The 23,043-nt window shown below is 42.3% G+C and overlaps 1 protein-coding gene across 1 annotated transcript in view; it reads left to right on the top strand.

The window, feature by feature from the left end:
- pawr (PRKC, apoptosis, WT1, regulator) overlaps positions 1 to 23,043 on the top strand; it is a 116,992-nt gene that overhangs the window by 76,656 nt on the left and 17,293 nt on the right. Inside the window, exons 4-5 of the mRNA XM_049566901.1 lie at positions 14,572 to 14,606; positions 20,326 to 20,449. Coding sequence (XP_049422858.1) covers positions 14,572 to 14,606; positions 20,326 to 20,449 — 159 coding nt within the window. The remainder of the gene's footprint in view (positions 1 to 14,571; positions 14,607 to 20,325; positions 20,450 to 23,043) is intronic.

Here is a 23,043-nt window from a genome sequence, read left to right as displayed (position 1 = left end):
TCTCCTCTCCTTTTGTTTCCTTTCCATTCTTTTCCTTTCCTTTCCTCTCTCCTCTCCTCTCCTTTCCTTTCCTTTCCTTTCCTTTCCTTTCCTTTCCTTTCCTTTCTTTTTCCTTTCTTTTCTTTTCCTCTCCTTTCCTCTCCTTTCGTTTCCTTTCCATTCCTCTCCTCTCCTCTCCTCTCCTCGTGTTTCATTTCCTTTCCTTTTCTTTCCTGTGTGAAAAGGCCTTTAGACAAAAGAAGCCATTTGAAGATTCACCTTAGAATTCTTTTACAAGCTAAATGAGTAATCAGTCAATCAAAGTATCAATATGATCATAGATAATGAATATAATCATCAGTAGCAGAAACAAAGCAGTATCATTTACATCACATGCCGCTCAGTGTTTCTCTGTGTGTCTCCGGACCACAAGCTTAAAAGCCACATTCTCCATCTTAGGGCCAGTGTCAGGATCTGTGTCATGTATAAGGTGTCTGGTTCAGTGCCTGACGCTGTCGACAGACCGAATCTTTTACTCTTGGAAAGCATATCTGTGTTTATTTGATAAAAGTGAACCCATGCAGAGAAGGTCTGCTCTTCCCCCAAATAAGTCCAGGAGGCGTCTGCGGAGTCAGGACATAAAAAAAAAAGGAAAACCAAATCAGAAATGACACGCTCGTAATTTGAGTCTTTTCATTTTGTGGAGAACAGCGGTTCATATTCAGTAGTGCCGTGTTTGTAATTTCCAACTCACTTCAAATACACAGTGATTTTCAATAAGAAACTGAGCACAGGCAGGATATGAAAAGCATCCAGCTGTGTAACAACGACTCAAACCTCCACTCTGTTTGTATTTCTGTAAAACATCATCTGATTTACATGAAAATTGCTATTTGAAATACATAAAAAAAACAAATCAAATGGCGCTGCTGCCACTGAGTGACATCTCTTGTGGATGTAGTTAAGAGTTGCGTTCCAGATGGATTGGCTGTTATGCATCAGCAGGCTTATTTTGTTTTGGGCTGCAACCGTCTGAGGCTGTTTAGGCAAAATGAGGGCCTGTGTATGAAATATGTACACAAACACCACACTGACAGGAAGATTGTGACAGCACCTGCTGAGAGGTGGCCCGGATAGAAAATGAAAAGCAAAGGATTTGACTATTTATATGAGGTAGTCGACGCATGAACAGACAACAAGCAATTCAGCGTGATGTATTCTGTACATACGAACATTTATAGTGAGAGATTCCCAGTTCTTACCGTCACGACATGCAGCCTAACGCACACCAGATGTGGTTATGCAGAAACTAACCATTAGATGTCCCACTGTCACTCATAAAGAGGCAGACTAGGGAAATAAAAGAGCCTGAGAGGTCCAGTGTGGTCAGTGGAGCTGTCAGTTAGACATCTGTAAAGATGGAGCATCCCAAAAATGTGCCGCTCCCCCTCTCGGGCCCCATTTATCAACGGGAGACAAGCAATTGCCGTGTCAGGGCCGTTATGATATACAGCGTCCAGTCGGGCCTCTTAGCTGGTATCAAGATATCTGGACAAAAAGTTTTTAAAGAGGAGCTCAGTTCGAGAGCTGCAGGGTTGTTAACAGTCTCCCCGGATCTCAGAGCTTCTCCCAACCAAAACAAGCTGTAACTCTTCTGTGTTAGCTGCTGAGGACATAATGGAAACTCCACGACGGGTCCTGGATATGAAATATTTTATCAGATGTTTCAAATTCTGCAATGATGTCCTTTTTCCATCATTTCTGCACTCTTAGAAATAAGGGTTTCAAGGGTTCCTCCTGAAGGGCTCAGGTTCTACCCAGAACCATCTGCTTCTGAAGACCCCTTTTTTGAAGAGAGTGTTCTTGGAGGTTTGGAGAGGTTTCTTGATAATGCTAATGCCAAGTTCAGACCAAAGATCCGTGACGAGACGAGCTGAAACATGTAACTTCTAGGGCTGTACCCAAATATTCGGATATTCGAATATTCGTTTCTATGGGTAGGTATTCCTTATGAAAATTTGGTATTCGATCTTCTTCTTCTTCTTCTTTTTTTTTTTTTTTTTTTAGTATTAGGCTATTTTTTTTTATACATATTTTTTGGTGCTAAATGTAGTCTTTTTGTTGTTGGTAAATGTAGGTTATCAATAAAAATCAAAACTTTTAAATTGCATTGTTAAAAATGTGAAAATATAGTATCACCTACCAACGGAGCTTGTGCGCACGGCAAGCTCGAGCGCATCCGTCTGAGGCTGTGGATCAATGCCAAGTTTTACCACTTTATCACTATTCCCTCTAACTTGTAGCTGTTTTTTCGTTATCTTTTGAATTTAATATGAATTATGGAACCGTTTTTGTCAACGTTTGTTTCCCCCGTTTTGTACAATAAATTATTGTTTAAAGTTTCAACAAGTTTCTTTTGGAGTGCGTGACACAAGTGTGTTTTGAAAACGACCGCGTACTGTCACCTGCTCAACGCATCAGTACCTTTGGATGCCATGACAGTAATAGTCAATAATGTCAAAATATCATTTACAGACCGATTTAACAGACGATCACTGCTGCCCGACCCGCAGGTCCATTTACGGGTCCTGCGGGTTACGGGTCGACCCACAGATCACTACTCAGCTCAGTCTATAAAGGCTGTACACACAACAGTAAGGCTACAGACATTATATTCTATTCAGGCCGGCAGAACCATCGGCTCTACAGTACACGGCACTGCTGATTAACCATTTTATTGCAGCACAGAGTGTCTGCCAGCAACCAATTACTTGCAGAGGCTTCCTACAACTTGTTTTAACGGTTCCGATTTAATCAGAAGACAAATTAAACAGGATGACTAGCCAATGTGAAAATCAAAAGAAAGCATAAAATAATGTACTGAAGGAGACTGTTGTGCCATCACATTTTTTTGTGGTTTGAGAGCAAAGATCCAGTCGCTGCTGTGGAAAACTCTGCAATACAATTAGGTCCGAAAAAACCCCGGAGGAGTGCTTCACAAGGACTCTTTGAAAGGAGCCGAGCTTGGCGTAAAACCGGAGAGAGCAGGCAGCACGGCTGCAGCACGGCCGCAGCCCCACCGCCCCCCCCCCCCCCCTTTCTAAAGAACCCTTTTTGGAAGAAAGAGTTCATAAGGGGTTGTTAAAAGCATGGGTGTTAAAGATCCTCACCCTTAAATATTCTCATTGCCCATGTTTTAAATGGCATTTTTAAATGTAGATGTATCTGACATCCTCTTAACCAGTTCATTTTACTTGTCTTCTGCCATTTTTGATGTCTTTGACATTATGTAATGTCATACAATACCACATGGTCTGCTGAATTTCCCCTTTCCCCCTTTTTAATATTTTATTTAATAGGTACTCAGTACTTTGCATCTTGTATTTGATTCTAATCTGAAACCAAGTTTTGGTTCCCAACCCTACTGCACCATTGAAAAAGGTAAAGGCTATAGTAGCCATGATTTCACAAAATCCCCACCCCCTAAAAATGTCATTGTGAACCATGAGTGTTGTGGGTTACGTTGGGCCACATCAGCCCCTTTAGCAGCCCTCATGAAGCCCAAGGCTGCTAGATGTGGTTCTCTTGGCCCCAGCCTGAACTGCTACATTAAAGTCATGAGAAATGGGAGAGAGATCTATGATTAATGTAGTCAGTTACTGTTTTTAGAGCCCCCTAGCTCCCTTAGAAGGTGGAAAGGTTCTGGAAAGAACCCATGAAAAAAGTTCAAGGTAGAGGGGTATTCTGTAGAACCTCCGTGGATGGACCCTTTCACAGATGGTTTTAGGTATAAACCCTAGGTTCCAGGTGGTACCTATATAAGGATGCTTTCACACCTGCCCAGTTTGGTTCGGCTCAGTCTAACTCAAGTTTGTTTGCCTCCTAAGTGCGGATTGCAATCAAACTTAGGTGCGCACCAAAACAACCCGACCTAGACCTTCTTGAAGAGGTGGTTTCGGTTCTGTTACAAACGAAATCTGGTGCAGTTTGTTTGTGGTGAGAAGGTGTTCCGACTTGGATGTGAACCAACTGCAGTCACATGACACATTGTTTGGGTTAAACATGAGCATGTTACAGTCCTGGAGGATTATTAATGCGCACCTCCTCCTGTACCGCCTTAATATGCACATTCAGCACATCCAATGCATCAAAACATTGTTTTCTAGTTGGAGCCACGCCTCGTTTTCAAACTGTATGCTTTGACTAAAATGAACAATGACAGCAATATAGTCCACGATGAGCAGCACTAAAATCAACCTGCGTAGTTGTCCCTCCATTGTGACATTAGAAAGGGTCACATTTATCTTGCAAGTGTACTCTTCTTCAACGTTTGCTTTACTTCCTGGATTTTTCCCACATGGAAATTCTGACCAATCAAGAGCAGCTTTCTCGCATGAGGCAATTGATCTGGTCCGCCTGTAAATGCTGCCGTGAGAACACGAACCAACTCTAGGCAATTATGCAACAAAATCAGTCCCTGATTCAGAACAAAGGAGACAACTCTAGGTCTGAAAGCACTCTTAAAGGCTCAACCAGGAACCAGAAGGGTTTCTCCTGTGAGGACAAGCCGAAGAACCTTATGTGGTTAGCACCTTTATTTCTAAGAGCGTGGAGACCTGTGTTCCATTTAAATCTGCGTATAGAGATGTTGTGTGCTGTGTGTGTGTGTGTGTGTGTGTGTGTATTTGTGCATGGATACACACAGTTCTTCAGCGTGTGACAGGACACATGTATCTGATATGTCAGTGAGGCCCTGTGCAGGCATGTGGTCCTGGTTATCAGACTTTACCTCCCTCTGGTATGCAGGACCTACAAAAAAACCTGTTTCAGTGATCCAGCAGTCAGAACCATATGGAACATTCCTCAGGATCATCTGCATTTAATGTGGCGCCAGGTCCACAGCAGAGCGGCTCAGGTCTTTTTTCTGCCTCTCTCTCTCACACTGCAAACAGCCTCCATCCAGCACTTTTTAAACAGGCCTCATTTGCATTTCTAATTAGCACCTTTCAGTCCAAAAAATGGTGCTGATGCAGAGCATCTTGTCTGAGCAGCAGGGAAACGTTCACCGCCCATCACATGGCATTTCCAACCAGGACCCGCAGCTCCAGTGCTCGCAGCGAACTAAATTTCATTTTGGTGCCTGAAACAACATTTGATCACACTCACACCTCTGTTGATTCAAGATTTTAGGGATTACTGTTATATAAGCCAACTAAACCACAGCAACATTTATCTTTGACAGGATGGCTACCTGCAAAAACACTTTAGCTAGTTGGTGAGAGACTAAAATGAATGTTCACAGCAAACCAGAGACGCTGCAGCATGTTATTCAGATATCATTTAAAACATGAAAAAACAGGAGCTGTTGCAAATTAAACAGCCAGAGACTTTTAAATACAGATCAGTGTTATTGTAGTGTTATATTTTCAATAGTTAGTGTTTTTATTTTGTGTTTAATTTCTGTTTTCAATTCAGTTTAGTTTCAGTTAGTTTCCAGAGTGAGTTTGCAGGTTTCAGTTTAGTTTTTATTGTTTAAGCATATTTAGTTTCAGCTTCATTTCAGTTTCAGTGTTAGTTTTTCTTTTTTATCATGATATGGGGGGTATTTGTCAGGGGTTTAAGAAGCTCAGAACAGGTGTGACAAAGTCACCAGACTCCAGTTAATGAAAACAGTAATTTTGGCTCGCTGAACAGGAGAGATGCTGGCCTGCCGCTGCCTCAATCAGTCATTTTGTGCTATTATGTGACTTTGGTGAATCTGAACTAACCCTTTAAAACACCAAAGTCTCATAATAACAAAAAACAAACAAACAAACAAAAAAAAAACGATCAAGGCAGCAGTAGACCAGCAACTATGTTCAGCGATGTTAAATCACTGTTTTTCTCAATGGAATCTGGCCTTGAAGAGAGCGATATAGCAGCTTCAGTCCCCTATCTGGAATCATGGCCGGATGTCAAGGTAAAGCAGTGAAAATATTCTAAATGTAGCATACACTTAAACCAATATAGATTCTTTTTAGGTGGCTAAAATATGTTTAAATGCTTCCCCCTCCACAGAAGTACATGGCTCAGCTTCCATGTCCGACTCCCACCGTTTCTCCAAACTAGGGGTGTGTAGATTGAAACCTACTGATTGAAACACACTGACTACGTACAAGTACCTCACACAACCATGGTACAGACTTTGCATGGGTGCGAGAAAAGCTAATTTAAGAACCTCAGGCTAAAATACCTTTGACGAATACACATGCAGCAGCTGTATCGGTCACACACAGGGCAAGAGGTTAACATGACTTTCTGCAGCTGTTTACAGTGTAGTTTGCAGGTTGTTCCTGTTTTCATCTTCAGCCTTCGATTTATGTTCCAGGTTGGCATTTTGACATCTATTTCTCCAGCCTACATCAAAGACTCAGCGAGGTGAGGCTAGCATTCAAGTTAAAACGGTGTGTGAGAGAAGTGCAGGGCATCTCTACCTGAGCAGGTACAATGTTAGCCTGTAGTTATCATGATAAACATGTCGACGTCATAGATAAATTGCAGCGGTAAGTGATGGGGAAATGGTTCAGATGTTTTCATACAAACATATACAGCACAGAATTGGGACTTGTCAATAGCCTAGTTTTGCTGGTTGATGTTTTTGGCTTGCCTGCTTCTTCTAAATGCCAATCATGCCTGCTTATTTGAAGAGCATCTCTTGAATTTATCGAATGCCTCCAGTAAAATCGTAATCTTTATCATCTTGGTACAGACAAATACTCTGAGCGCTGCACTGCTGGAGAGAAGCTGCAGCCAGATAGAAAGCCAAAGATCAGCTTTTCATGTGAGATGGCATTCCTTTAGAGATTTGTGATTTTAATGAGCTGTAGACATAAATCACTGATCACATCAAGCCTTAAATGTCCAAGCGAGATATTTGGTTGTGTTTTATCTCCTATTCAAAGTGGCGTGGAGTGTTCCTCACACACAGAAATGCACATCAGGTAGTAATCTGCTGGAGTTCAGTGATAAAGTACTTGTTTTATTGTTGATATTTGTCTCTCTGTATTCTGAGTAGCTCTGCAGCCAGGCTTATGGGAGCTGTCAGCACAGCTCAAGCATGATAAATAAAGTTGCACGCAGGCTTGTATTGTGTGCAGTGAAGGAGCTGTACATGAATTACGCTGACCTTGTCTCGCAGATTCATATCCCAGACAGGAGGTACACACCGTGGAACACTGCCAAAAGTGGCAGTGGTAATGTGGCAGATGAAGTCTGGGATGTTTTCTGTAAACAAATAAGATTGTCAGCTGCACATCAGCCAGAGAGGGATGTTAATGATCAGTTTATCCTCAGAGTCCCTTTGTAATAGAGGAGCTGATGACCTGCAAGCTGTATATAATTAAAACCTGTTTGGTACTGCGCTGTATAACCTTGGTGTTAGTTTGTCTCTGTTGTTAGATAAAAATCAGACTTTTACGACTTATTAAATACTGAACACACAATAAAAAATGTCCTTAACATTATGGCATAAATAAGAGGATACTTGAGTGTGTTCTGCAGTGTGGATGGACTTAAAGAAAAGTCTGGAACCTTGTGTGACTCTTACGGCTTTTCTATTTATGTATCTGCAGAAGGTGGACATGCTGCCAAAGTGTAATTGGCTCGGTGCAGTTCTCAGACGATGGCACAAGATAATGAAATAGCATGACATTTTGACGATAATGTGTATTATAAACCAATCATATATGGTGCTTTTATTTATAGCACAGTGCTTCTAAACTAAGTGACATCAACGTAAGAGAGTCCAGTGGCTAAGAGTTGTTCAAACCCCAGTTACAGGCAGGAATTATTCTGTTGTTTGAACGGACAAATCGAAAATACAGATTGTTCCTCTTACGTGTAGTGCTGTTTATCAGTCCAGATTGTTTTAGTGTGAGTTGCAGAGTGTTGGAGATATCAGCTGTAGAGATGTCTGCCTTCTCTCCAATATAATGGAACTAGATGGCACTCAGCTTGTGGTGCTCAAATTGCTAAATAGATACACTCAACATCAATGCCTCTTTCCAGAAATCATGACCTGGTTACTCAAGATAATCCACAGACCTTGTTGTGAGCAGTTTCATGTACTGTAGGAACCATGCAGAAGGAAGAGTGCATCTACTGCTAGCTCACCTAGCACCACTGAGCTAGCTAACGTTACAGCTAGGGATGCACGATATTGGATTTTTTGCTGATATGCGGATATGTAACAACTCATTTGAACGATAACCAATATTGATATGTCCACTTTTTTCGCCCACCTAATTTTAGTGATCATCAAGTCTCTTCTGTAGTGGAATTAACATTATATCACACATGCATACTCTTACCATGATGGCCCACCAGCAGTTGGAGACATGAAATAGTTTTAAATGTATGTAATTTTCTTTCATTGTGCAAGTTAAGAAAAAGAACGTTGGCTGATACCATTGACGTGCTGTTGTTATTGTGCATCCCTTGTTACCGCTCAGTTGAGAAGGATACCATTAATATTTACATCTCTTGCTGTCACAAGCAAAGAGCCTCTCGTCCATGAGTAGATGCACACTTCCTTCTGTGCAGTGATACGGTTGGCAGGTGTTGTTCGGTAGAGAGAAAATAGTTCCTACATGAAACTGCTCAAAACAATGTCTGTGGATTATCTTGAGTAACCAGGTCATGATTGATGTTGAGTTTCTCAGATGTATTTTTTTGGCGCTTTGAGCACCACAAGCTGAGTGCCATCTACTTCCATTGATAATTAATTAATTAATTAATTAGTTGTTTCTCTTGCCCTTCGACTAAACATCTATTCACTTTGTCACATATAGTGAGTCTTGCTCATCTGTAATCTGATGATGATGTGGTCAACATGTCACTCTTGTTCTGAACTTTAAAATCGTCACTTCCTGTGATTGAAGAAATCCTTATTCCTAACACCATGATTTCATTTATAGCAGTCAAATTGCCCTGCTAGCCTCTCAATGCAGGAGATCAAACCCTTTTGCTTCAGCTTTACAGTCTTTTACTTACTATCAAGTAAGACTGATTCTTGTTCTTTTGTTTTGACTGTGTGCAAATGAGGATTGGCACAGCCTCACAACGTCTGCTGACCGCCGTAACCTTCCCTCATATTGTTGTTTTGACTCAGATTTCAACCCTCTTTCACCTCAGAAAATAATCAATCCAGTCCACTGACCCCTGTCAGTCGGCCAACAGACTGAATATGAAACTTGCTCACGCTGGATCTTTAAAAAAAACAGATGTATTAACATTTCTGAGGAAATGTAAAAGCAAACAATTGTTCCATGCACAGTTCCTGTTGGAAACCAGCAGACTGGGTTTGCAGGACAGTTGTATTTTCAAATAATCCTGTTGGCCTATTTAAGTTACACTAGACTGTGGAGACAAGAGAGTAAACATACATTTACATATAGACAGCGTTTTTTATTTCTACACTGTGATCTGAACTGACTGGAGCATCTGTTAGAGGTTTACAGCGGCTTTGAAAACTATCACATCTCAACTCAAAATGTTTTATATCAGGCCTTGGTCTCTCTTCTTCTTTTTTTCTGTCTTGTCTTTACAGGACTGATTTGGTACCCCCTTATCTAATTAATTATTCGGGAATGTGAGATGTAGTACTGCTGAAACACCTTTTCGATCAACAGAAATCTTTTCATAAATTTGTAATCATGATTGAAACTTCTCAAATCAGACAAAACAAGCAATTTAAAGAGCCCTGGGGAAAAGTGATGGACATTTATTCCTGCAATTTTCTGACATTTTATAAACTAAACAAATTAATTTTGAAATTTACTGACACATCACTCAGATTTTTAGTTGCAGCCATAGATGTGAGAAATTGACCTTCAAACTGTGTCTTAATTCTTAAATTAACCTGTCACAGTCTGGCTCAACTTTTCATAAAGTCTAACTCCATGGTTAAAGTCATTCTCTGTAGAAATAGTTCACCCAAAAACAATATAAATTGTATGTAACATTCGCCTCCCTAGGCTCTCTGCGGTCCCAGAAAAGGTTTGCTGTTGAATGATGTTATGAAAGCATATCAGTGTAAACAGACTTCTAAGGAAGCCGAACAAAAGACAGCAAAAAAAGGTTATAAAACGTTGCAGGTGGGTCGTCAATTGACAGCACAAGCCAGCAAATGCGCTTATGTGTGCACAACAAATTTCCCCACGGACGCATGATAGGTATAGGTGGTGGACTGGAGTCACGTGATTTGACTTAGTGTCAGATTTGAGTCTCAAAGTTGAAGAATTGAGACTTGATTGAATGACTGATAAAATACTTGACTTTGACTTGACTTTACTTAGACTTCAGACAGACTTGACTTTTTTTAAAAATATTTGCATTTTTCTAGATATTGAGAGGTTATGTTTTGTTGAGTTTCCGTAGAAGGGTAACTGGGCTCAGCCTTAGAGATAGGGTGAGGAGCTCGGACATCCTGAGGGAGCTCAGAGTAGAGCCACTGCTCCTTTATGTCGAAAGGGGTCAGTTGAGGTGGTTCGGCCATCTGATCAGGATCCTCCTGGTCGCCTCCTGTTAGAGGTGTTCAGGCACATTCCATTGGTAGAACATGCTGGAGGGATTACATATCTCATCTGGCCTGGGAACACCTTGGGGTCCTCCTGGAGGAGCTGGAAAGCATTGCCGGGGAGAGGGACGTCTGGGGTGCTTTGCTTGGCCTGCTGCCCCCGTGACCCGGCTTCAGATAAGCTGTTGAAAATCGATGGATGGTTTTGTTTTTGGTCGGTTTCTAGTGCAATGCGTGCAAATCTGGATACAGACCAGCATAGCCAACACACAAGACGGCTATCACAAAGGTAGCTGAAAAATGAAAAAAATTTGGACCTAAGGATTATGCTGTAGATGACGACAGAAAGAAGAAAACAGCGGTATGCAATGTCTCCAGCTTGAAAATCAGTGACACGACCACCACATCATCCAACTTCATTTGTCACTACGTTTCAGCTAACTTGGTAGCTTATTGGCTGATAAAACGTTAGCTAGACCAGATAATTAAGCCTGATTTATGGTCCTGCGGCATACCTACAATGTACCTACGTCGTTGCCGTGACACTGTCATGAACTCTTCGAACTTCTCCGTCACTCCATTTCGTCGCGGAGCAATTCACCGCCAGAGCGGTAGGGGGCTGCGTTCCTTTCCTGAGTGGTTATCGTCGTCTCTAGTTAATTCTTTGTTTAGCTTCCGGCTTTTCTGGTCACAGTGAACAGTGGCGACTGAGAGACAGAGAATCATGCTGGAGTTGGAGTTGTTGGATGTCGAAGAAAGTATGTTAATACTGCAACATCTACATCGCAACAGAAGATGTTTAAAGATGGTGGGGATGGCGCAATCTGGAAATACAGAACCGGAAATGCGTTGCTACCAAGCAAACCAATCACAGCCCTCTCGGTCTGCGCTAGGTCTGCGTCGCCTCGACGTGTAGTTACATTTTTTGGGAGGTGCAGGTCAGGTTATGCCGGGGGCTATGGCGAGCCTCCTGCGTAGCCACGTACCCTACGAAATAGGTACGTCGTTGATTTAACACAGGACCATAAATCAGGCTTAATGCTTGACCTCTGACCCTACTTGAGTTACAGCAGGGTCTCGACTTGATCTGGTTGATTCTCACAACAGTAACTTGGGACTTGCTTAAGACTTGAAGGTTAAGACTTGAGACTTGCTTGAGAATTGCACCTGTGACTTACTTCCATCTCTGTAAATCTAGGAACTCTTTGTTAAGCAATAGTTTAGCAATAATAGCTCTTATCTAGACTTCATTGAGGGTTAGGGTTATGTCTGTGAGTTGACTATTACTTTAATGGGTTAAGTGCTGCACCAATCAATTAATTAGCTGTCAACTAATTAATTAGTCTGGAACTAATTTGATAAACAGTACTCAATAATTTGAGTAATTTTTAAAGACAAAAATAAGTCAAAATTCCAGCCTCTTAAATGTGAATATTTTGTGGTTTCTTTACTCCACTCTGACAGTGAACTAAGTATCTTTGGGTTGTGGATAAAATAAGACACTTGGGGACATCATCTTGGGCTTTCACCATTTCTCACATTTTATAGACCAAACAACTATCGATTAATGGTTAAAAAATAATCAGTAGAATAATAAACAATCAAAATTAATCATTAGCTGCAGCCTGAATTGGTTTAGGCAGAGTCTGCCATTAGAGTAAAGTGCACGTTTAGAGTATCACCATCTGTCTGCCTTTGTCCACAATCCCTGATAGGACATTTTGTGGAAAAGATTGAACAACTACAGCACTGGCTTTTCATGTCCAGCTATAGCAGCTGTTGGATTACACCAAATCCTAGAAAATGTCAGTTTCTAAAACAGATTTCATCAAAGCGCTCTCAAATCCAGGTGTTGCTTGGACCAGGTCTGATGCGCAGATGAGGAATTATTTAGTGACCTGCTGCTGCTGCAGACTGCCCTCTTACTGTCCTCCACCTCCGTAAATCTATCCAGGCTTGAGCCAGGGAAGAGATGAGGGCCGAGATTTCATCCATGGGTAATAGATGATATGTCACCGAGACAGAGAGGCTGGTGCATGCTAATAGTCAGCCACAGCGTTTCCCCTCGCCCCGCTATAGCCGAGTTCTGACTGATAGATTATAGCGGAGCCAAGGCTCCTCAATCAAACCTGGGACCCTTCACTGCACAAGACCTTAGGAAAGAGGAGATGCGTATTCATCTCACACACCTCATTTTTTTCAGGGAGATTTCACCCAAGGCGATTTTAGCAGCGCATCACTGCTGTATAGGTCTAAACAACCTTTAGATCATACAGTAATGGGAAAAGAAGATAAACATGCACCCCCCATGTTGCAAAACAAGATTGCCTTCCACAACTTGGGGCCATGGGGCTCCTGTTGAACTATTAAATGCAACAAAGCTCATCTATATATCAGCTCAGCAGCTGCGATTCACACAACACGACCCAGAGGCTTTTTATAAATGCTGCCACTGATACATTTCTCTTATCGTGTAGATGGAGTTTTGTGTTTTTTCCTTTTTAGTGAACCACCAGAGGCTAATAAACACAATAAATGGTACCAAGAAACTCATTCTGGTATCTGCTGCTTTTCTGAAATTACAGTAATACTTAAAATTAGAGACTTAAATCTCCATGTAGGATTTAAGGGGATATACTGACAGGAATGGAATATAAGTTCATTTTCTTCAGTATATAATATCCTGAAAAGAATTGTTGTGTTTTTGTTACCTGAGAATGAGCTGTTTATATCTACATAGCTAGTGGGTCCTTGTCCATGGAGTCCGCCATGTTTCTACAGTGGCCAGGAGCAAACAAACCACTGGTTCTAGATAGGGCCATTTGTATTTTTAGCCCCGTTTCCACCAAACACTTTCAGTATGGTACCTTTGGAACCAACAGTAACCCTTCAGACATGGTACCTAGACCCCAGTGTTTCCACCACAAACAGTGCTCTTAAATGTGGGCGGGGTTGTTGTCACTCACTGCTCCGTCCAGCACTCACTGTATTTCCTCCTTTATCAGTCTGCACCTCGTTTATCGTATATATAGCAGGTTTGTGCATTTAGTCCTTCTCAGGCAAGCTCAGGGATTTAGTGTTGCTGTAGCCCACAGGAACGATGATCCACGATGCTTTTTTTTTCTCTCCGAGTGAGGATTAGAATATATGCTGTTCACATAATCCGGCCAAAATGAAAATACTGTAAAAACACTTGAAGATCCACTCATTACTAAAAGTGTCTGTCATATAAAAACTAAAGTAACGGTCAAAGTTGTCACAGTGAAATTTAAGGTGTGCTGATGGATTCACGTCATCAACTCATGCATGGAGTTGCATTACAAGTAAACATTCCACCTTAAAAGTTGCCGGCAGTCGGCCCAGTGAATGAAATTATTTTTTCTTCGACTCCAGCTGCTGTGAGAGGCAGCAAAACATCCTTTCATTTTATAGTTACAGTTTACTAATAAAACTCTCCACAGTATGAACAGTGGTTACATGAGCCTCAAAACCAGACACAACTCAACCCTGAGCAGAGTGACCGTCCTCTACTGACCAATCAGACTGCAGTGTTCACAGCTCCACCTTTTAGTACCAGATCTGTGTGCTAGGTACCCCAACAGAGGGGGGACCAAACATGGGGACGGTATGGAACGGTTCCATTGGTACCATCCACAACTTTTCACTGTTGCGTAACTGAACTGTATCGTACCACACAGGGCTTTTGTGTCAGCCACCGTAGTTAGCAGCTTCTCCTCGACAAGCCTGATAGCATCAGAAAAACTGACTTTTAATGTATAGCTGCTTTATTCAGTTATTTCTTACTGTTTAAATCGCTCCCTGTAAAACCCTCCTAATGAATAAAAACTGAAGGAATCCTAACCGGGAGTTCACACTTGGCACATGGGAGCAGTTTCAGTTGGTCTAACTCCGCAATCCTCACCATTAGATGGCACAAAATCCTTCATCCTCCTCCTTTAGCACTGCTCTAAAAATAAATCTTTAAACTCTTGAGTTATTTTTTTGGACTAAAGGTGTTCCTTTCCTTTTTGTTTCAGGAAACCCCCAGATCTGGGAGCGGCCGCCACAAGAGGTGAGTCTCATTTTATTATCCTGACACTGAGAGCGGAGTTTATCTGCTCCAGCATCACTAGTAATGTGTCAAGAGAAGAAACAGAGGCCGAGATGAGAAACAGCAGTTTGAGTCATTAATTACGAGAGCACATTCTCTCTGAAACGGTCAGAGGGCCTTTGCCTGGAGCGTCACTGTTGATTTTTTTTCCACCTCAGTGCTGCTCTTTTCATGCTTTCATTGCTCTGAAAAGATAGCTGTTGATGACTGTATTGAACAGTAGCTGACAGGACACCATCTGGGCTTTGGACACTTTGTTCAGGCCATCACTTCTCTGCTGTAGCTGGCAGGGACTGTCGAAAGTAAATCTTTTGCCGTGAAAGGTTTGGAGTCTGAAATGTGTGGTTCATTTCGGTGTAGATTGCTTTGCAAGATTGCATTTGATAAGGGGCTTTCAAACTTCTTTCAAACACCCAAAAAGATTGATGTTTGGACACCTCCTCCTGGGCAAATGTTTTTTCTTTGTATTTCATACAATTTACTGTAGAGGTTTTGGCAGAGAGCACAAAAATTGGGGTTGAAATAAATGTTCTTTCATGTGCTTCCATTAAACTACAACATACGTGAAATAATAGTCAAATCTCTGACTTGCTGAGAGGCCAAACTTGTGAGGAAAATTGTACTTATTGATTAGCCAAATATCACACTGCAGCCTGCAACACACAGTCAACACTACAAGTTTTAAAGTCCTCTGAGAACATCTGTGTGTGTCCCCTGGGTGTGTATTTATTCTGCTTTATTCGCAACCAAATCGTGAAGTTGTGGCCAACCCCGACAGCCAAGTTCACCAACTGACATTCAATCTGGCCATGTAATTATGGCCACTGCTCTCATCAGCTGGCTCGGCTACACTTGGACGCTCCGCAGTTCTGCAACGGATAACCTGCCAGGTGGGCCGGGGCGGGCGGGCAGCACAAGATGGCTGATAGAGCAACTCTATAGATTCGTGTCTCCCTCTAATTTACTCTCTCTTCTCTGTCAACTCGCTCCTGTCTCAGTCACTTTATCTTTTTTCTCTCTAGATTCAGGCTCGGCTCTGCTATCCCTGCTCTCCTCAATAACTACTTGGAAAATGTTGAAAACTCTGTTTTCATTCAGCCCTGATGCATGATGTTCCATCTTATATGGGAATAGAGATGGGACCTGATAAGATTTATTGATACTAATGCTGTTGTTATTATTATTATTTACTCTGCTTACCAATTCGTTTACAAAGAATTTTCATAGTCGACCAATAGTCGTCATTTAGGGCCATTAGTCGACTAGTCACCTGCATGTTTCTGATATTAATGTAATTATTAGATTATATATTTTGGGCGGGGCAACACAATGGTTTGAGTTGAAGGTGTGAGAAAGAATAGTATCAGTAACATTGTTAACACTGTGCTACATTACAGAGAAATACAAAACCGTACTAATGAACCTTCATTAATATAGGCCTATATTTTATCTACAAGTGCACGTCACACACTGAGCGAGCCGCCTGTTAATGACGCTGTGGGCTAATGCTTTTTAAAAATGTATCTGCATTGATATGTGGAACAGTAGACATTCTCTCTCATCTCCATTCTTGCATCTCATGTTGCTAGTCAGATTATAAACAATAACTGATCCATTAAAGAGGAAGTCTTGGCCTGGATATCCATTATCCATTATCCGGATATCTGCTGGCTTCAGAGGAACCACTAAAATATTTGCTGTTGCTCCCAGAGGCGAAATTGTCATCAGATATCCATTCAGATATCTAGCATCTAATACTGTCTGCCTTTCGGCCTGTTGAACTTGTCTGATAGAACTTATTAGCCTATGTAGCATATTAGCTTTGCAACACAAGTGTTTCAGTTTCTGAAGCTCCTTGTACTTTTCAAATAAAAAACAAAATACTTACTGCAGCTCATCTTGAATAGTTCAGGGCACTTGGGAGATTGAAGCATTTTAAACCTAAACACAAATCTCAGCAGCCATTGAGATGAAAGAAGCATTAATCAGCTGCACTTTTCAAGCTCTGACCCGTAAATAATGGTTGTTTGTGTAAATGGACAGGGTGGTATTAAACAACCACCTCAAAACAACTCTGAACGTCTTTATGTTTTCTTTCTATTTGGGGGAATGGCATGTACCTTAGCGAGGCGGGGTGTTAATCAGATGTTTGAGTACTGTGTGTTGTGGTTTCCAGTGTAGTTTTGACACATTGACACTTGAGTGTGTGAGAGACGTTGTTATACCTGTGGCTGCTGCTGTTAAAGGCTCTCCTGTCTGTGCTTTCTCCTTCCCACCTGCTGAGGCTCCCGAGAGTGCATGATTGGCTCAGCCTCTCTCTCCCCCAGACCTCACGCCGCAGGGTGCTAATGGGCCGCGGTGTGATATTTAGTATCGAGGCCATGGATGTTTAGGCTTAGCTTCAACACCCACTGAGCACCTTAGAGTACCCGTGTGTGTGTTGTTTGTGTGTGAGCGTGGGTGTGACCAGGAATATATCTCTTAACTGAAAATAACATGCATGGATGTAGATACACAAAGCATGTCATTGCTTTGCGTTTGGCGAGGGAACATATTCAGCGTCACACTTTGTAACATTTACGTGTGCATGCGTTTTGCATGTGTGGTCGTGCTGATATTAAACAAGAGTAGCCTTGAAGAGCCTACGATGAGAGAGACAAATGAAATGCACTTTATCTTGTTGTAGGCGAGCACCAAGGAGGGTGTTTCAAGGACTCGCTCTCGATCAAAAGCGACGGCCGTTGCAATGTTTGGCTCTCTGTTAGAATGAATGAAAATAAGCCGTTGGTTCTGTCAAATGAATGTACGGAAAAATACCACCTCTGCTTGTGAATGAAAAGGCACAGTGGCCTCAATAGAGAAAAGAGGAAAGGCTGAAAGTCAGAAGGGAGAGTCAGAGTGTTTTCATCATGGGGCTTGTGTCTGCAGTTTGTCCTCATCCTCCATAAAGTCATGGCTGTAGACTGCAACCAAAGCGGTCACATATGCAACCATTTGTCTTGAAGGTGCGAGTTCAAATTTCACATGGTTGCAATCTTGCGAGTGCATTATGCATCTACAATGACAAACTGACTCATCTTAACAAGTCTACTGCAGGTGAAATGCATGTCGGCAGGTCTGAGTTACAGCCTGTACTTCTGGTGTATGAAATGTCTGTATCGTCAAAGCATTGCATTTTTATCAGGGCTGCCCCTGACTAAGAATTTTCCTAGTCGACCAATTGTCATCATTTAGGGCCATTAGCCAACTACTCGCCTGCATGTTTAGGATATTAATGTAATTATTGAATTATATATTTTGGTGGTTTGAGTTGAAGGTGTGAGAAAGAATAGTATCAGTAACATTGTTAACACTGTGCTACATTACAGAGAAATACAAAACCGTACTAATGAACCTTCATTAATATAGGCCTATATTTTATCTACAAGTGCACGTCACACACTGAGCGAGCCGCCTGTTAATGACGCTGTGGGCTAATGGGCATGTAGCTACTTCCATGTTTCAGATGATACGTCATGTTTGTAGTCGACCAATGAAGATGAGTTTACATATCACCTTGGGTTCGTCCTTCACCTTCTCAAAATGATCCCACACTTTGGATTTCCTGCCCGACATGTTATTAACTAGCCTGTGGAATAACTGCAGGCACCAGCCCTGGAAATGAACCTGACTCCTGTCTGACTGCTGAGCGTGGACACTTCCTGTGTCTGTCCTTTCAAGTTAAATTACCACATGGTCCAGTCATATAGGTTTTGATTTATTTTTACAAGGCACAGCTCCTTATAGAGAAGCGACCAATGAAATCTTGCCGACTAATGACCTTTCGGGTCGCTTAGCATTTGGTCGACTATTAGGGGGCGGCTATAGGCATTACGTCACTCTCTTCAAAACCACCAGACTCCGTTGACAAAACAGTAATGTTACCTCACAGATCACAGGAGCTGCTCGTCTACTGCTGCCTTGATTGGTCAGTTTGTTTGTGGTACTGTATGACTTTGGATCCAAACTATGAAGGCGTCCACAGCACTACGTTGCTTAGCCTCTGTGCCAGTTATAACTGTTATAACTCTTCCTAATTGGATGTGACACACATGATCTATCCTGTTCCGTGCATCAGCGAACAAGCTAAGAAAAAAAACCACTGAAAAACCACTCGCTCTGGCTCTGTTTTGGCAAAGTTTCTTGCACCTCCAACCTATTTTCAGAGCAATAGCAAGCCATCGCTTCAGCTTGCTGAGGGATCAATTGGGTCCTTGACAGTTGTTGTCATTGGAAATTTCTTGGACATAGTTCACTCGCCCGCCATATGCTAGGAAGAGGTTTCAGAGAGGGATATCGCTAATTTGGAAGACTGATAATGCAGTTTTTAAGGAAGGCTAGGCTTCATCAAGGCGCAATTGGCGGGCAAGGGGGGTTACGTCAGGTTATGCAGGAAAAAGTGTTTGAAAGGGACACTAAAACATGCATACTCGGACCCAAATTTGAACGTTTGGATTTGATTACATACGGGACACTACCGGAAAGCTACAAAATATTAGAAATGTACTTTATGACCACAACTTCCAAGGTTCAGTTCTGACCAGGGTACCCCTGCTGCATGTCATATCTTTCTTTTACCTCATGTTTCCTGCCTGTCTCTACACAGTCATAAACCCAGTAAAAGCTAAGGATGCCAAAGAGGGAAAGTAAATTTGATATTGTGACAGTCTTTTAAGCATATTGCTCTCCACTGTCTCTCCGTCTCAGAGTTAAAAGTACTTTGTAAAGTAGTCTAATAATGGGAACATCATATCTGGCAGATCCTGAAAGGAGTGCAGATGGTACAAAGGAGTTATATTTGTCCTTTGTCTTGCCAGCAGCTTTCCTGTCGGTTTCAGCTGCAGAAAAATGCAGACAGCCCCCTTCAGACAATTCAGTGAAGCCCACAGACGTACACAGAATAATTTGATTCCCAGGGAGATTTTATAAACCTGGCACAATCTGTTCCTGCCGGGGAGTGGGAGTTATAGTCGGGTGGGGGTGCAGAGCCAGCAACTCATTCCAAGTTTCCACGTCAATAATTATTAGAATAAGGTCAGTAAGAAAATATACTGCACATGAATATTCTTCCCCAGCTGCCCCAGAATCTATCTCTGAGCAGCGAGAAGGTGAAGACAACATAAGGTTAATGTTCTGCTCGAGCTGCATTCAAAAACCTTTACTTTTTTTTTTTTTTTTTTAGCTCTCACCAGCTTAAGAACAGTGACGCACAAGTTGCCGCTGCCATTCTTGAGCCAATTTTGAAGGTGTAATATGTAAATTGTTTCATAATCAGAATCCTTTTTGCACCAAAGTTGCAAAGCCTCGACGGCCTTTTCTCCATTAATGGAATAAAAGGCGGAGGGGTGTTAATAATGCATGCCTAATTGAAAGGGCAAACACGCAGAAGATATTCCCACCTGTTCTTTTGATGATGGATGTGTCATCTCATTGAAGTCTAATAATGTGGCTATGATTCATACCTTCAAACAGCCTCAGTGTGAAGACAGTATTGGACACTTTCAATCGTGGAAATCAACACAAAATTCAAAGTTTATCAATTTTTTTTATATAGAAGAATTTAAAGTACAATAATAAAAAACCTTGAGTATACAAGTTGTATTCGGTGTTGTATTTATGTTTCTGTGTGTGTTTGTGACAGCTCTGCAGGGCCAGGATCCGAGGAGGAGGTGGGTGGGAACAGACAACGACACAACCGCCACGGCAGAGATGGAGGAGCTGCAGCACCGGGGAGTTTGGAGAAAAGGTTGGAGGAGCTGGAGAAGGTGTGTCCTCTGACCCTTTTGTTCATACTCCTGCTCGGTTACACTCACAGCTAACGCTGATTAGTTCCACTAATACAAACACAAGCCAGTTAAATTGTGTGTTTAAAGGAATAGTTCTACATTTTGGAAACTACTCTTTCTCATGTCTGTGTTTTAAAGCTGGGGTAGGCAGGTTTACTTTGGCATCACTGGGCAAAAATCCCATAATTAGAATCTGAACGTTGTGGTTCAAGTGTGTGGGAGAAAACTAGACTTCTCCACCTCCTCTTGGCTCTGTTTTCGGGGTTTAAATGTACCCAGTGACAGGGGGACAGGGGACTTTGGCCATTCACAGGTCATTTCAGAGAGAGGGCGTTAGCTGTTCCGCAAATTCAGATGCACGTATACATCCCTGCAGATGGTGAAAGCCTGATTCAGCGGTGGAGAATCATGCTGAGAATGTTGCTATTCCAGCATTGGTAGCAACTGTCCACACACTGACTTATCAAAAAAAGTCGAAAAGAAAGTCTGACAATTAACACATAAAACAAGTGTCAGTTTCAGCACAGTGAATCAGAGATGGAGAGGAAATGTTGCTAATAGTTTAGCCACCTGCTAACCGGAGTTAAAGGCTCACAGCTGCAGCTTCAAGTTAACGTTTAGGCAGCTAACGTTAGCTAGAGCCTTGAATCATAGTGTGTCCTCTGCCTCACTCCCTGCTGCTGCCGACAACCTCGCCGGGAGGAAAGTGGGCAGCAGTTCAAGAGAGACCCCCAGTCAGCAGCTGCAGCAACTCGAACTCAGCCAGCACAAACCCCACTTCCAGGGGACGAGACAGCCCCGACTCTAATGCTGCTGTAACACAAGTTAGACCTGCGCTGCCGCTGACCACCAGCCCGCTGTGACTACTGAATTTGAGTTGCTACAGCCACCGACTGGCGGCCCCTCCCTGGAGCAGCTGCCCACCCTCCTCCCAGCAAAGTAGTCCACAGTGGCAGAGCAAGGTAGTGAGACAGTGGGGTGTGGCAGCTCACTAATTCGTGTCTTACTTGCGCTCTGATGAAGACGGAAAGAAGAGAACTGAGCACCAATGGTGGACCTGCTAATTCTGGTGTTCTCTGGGGAGAGGGCATGGTGCTGGGCTGTGAGCACAGGTCTCACTAGAGGACATTGGGCCCTCATGCCACCCCCATGGAGTCTGTTTCTGACAGTGTGGTCAGAAACATGCACACCAGTAGCCTGCTGGAGGACATTTTGTAGGGCTCTGGCAGTGCTCCTCCTGTTTTCCTCACAGAAACGAGCAGATACCGGTCCTGCTGCTGGGTTGATGCCCTTCTACAGCCCTGTCCAGCTCTCCTCAAGTAACACCTGGTCTCCTGGTGTCTCCTCCACGCTCTTGAGACTGTGCTGGGAGACACAGCAAACTTTCTTACGACCACACGTATGGATGTGCCATCCTGGAGGAGCTGGACTACCTGTGCAGCCTGATTGGGCTGCAGGTACCGCCTCATGCTACCAGTAGTGACAAGGACACTAGCACAACACAAAACTAGAGAAGAATCAGTCAGGACGGATGAGGAGAGAACAGCTGTCTGTGGACACCACATGTAAAACCATTCCCTTTTTGGGGGTTGTCTTGCTTTTGCCTCTCCATTGCACCTGTTGTCACTTTCATTCGCAAAATAGTATATCAGTGGCAAAATAGTAGATATATCTTGATAATTAGAAACTTTTAGAGGTGCTTGTAGTCAGATATTGAGTAAGTCAGTTTCCCATATGACAATAGCATTGATCTTCTTACCTAACACCAAGACAGCAAGATATTTCCCAAAATGTCAAGGTATTTCTTTAAATAGTGCACCTATCATATAACTCACACGTTTCTGTTGTATACTATGAGTTTATTTTGTAAAGGTTACTCTTAAAACATATATCCATTTTTATTTTTGCTGATGGAAAGGTGAGTGAATGTGGACAGCTGCTCTGAGACTGGACTGTTTCCTATCTTGGTTCAGATGAGTCAGAATACACATCCTGGCAGGTTTTTTATCACCTCCCTGCTGTGAGAAGGTCAGCGCCTGTTGTTCTTGAGAGTGTTCTTGATATTTAATGGAACATCTTGCCAATTCTGTCACTCTCACCAATTGAGCATCAGCGATTTATATCACCAGTTATTCTTCCTGCTGCTTTTTTAAATTAGCCACAGTGGAATAGAAAAAACTAAAGAATGTTCACTTTTAGATTCTGCTCAGTTTTTTATCACTCATCCGCTCCCTGCTGTATGTAGCTTTTCCTTACTTTTTCATGTTTGTTTTTTTAGATTAAATTCGTATCCATAGTGATCACTCCTGAAATAAGACATAAATAAACACTCACTGGCCACTTTATTAGGTACACCTGTGCAATTGCTCGTTAAAGCAAATAGCAAATCGGCCCATGTGGCAGCAACTCGATGCATTTCGACATGTAGACATGGTCAAGACGACCTTCTGAAGTTCAAACTGAGCATCAAAGTGGAGAAGAAAGGTGATTTAAGTGACTTTGAATGTGGCATGGTTGTTGGTGCCAGACAGGCTGTAGCATTTTCACGCACAGTCATCTCTAGGGTTTACAGA

The sequence above is a fragment of the Epinephelus fuscoguttatus genome, linkage group LG22 (genome assembly GCF_011397635.1).
Source record: "Epinephelus fuscoguttatus linkage group LG22, E.fuscoguttatus.final_Chr_v1".
Lineage (NCBI taxonomy): Eukaryota > Metazoa > Chordata > Actinopteri > Perciformes > Serranidae > Epinephelus > Epinephelus fuscoguttatus.
This window is presented reverse-complemented; position numbering and strand designations above follow the sequence as displayed.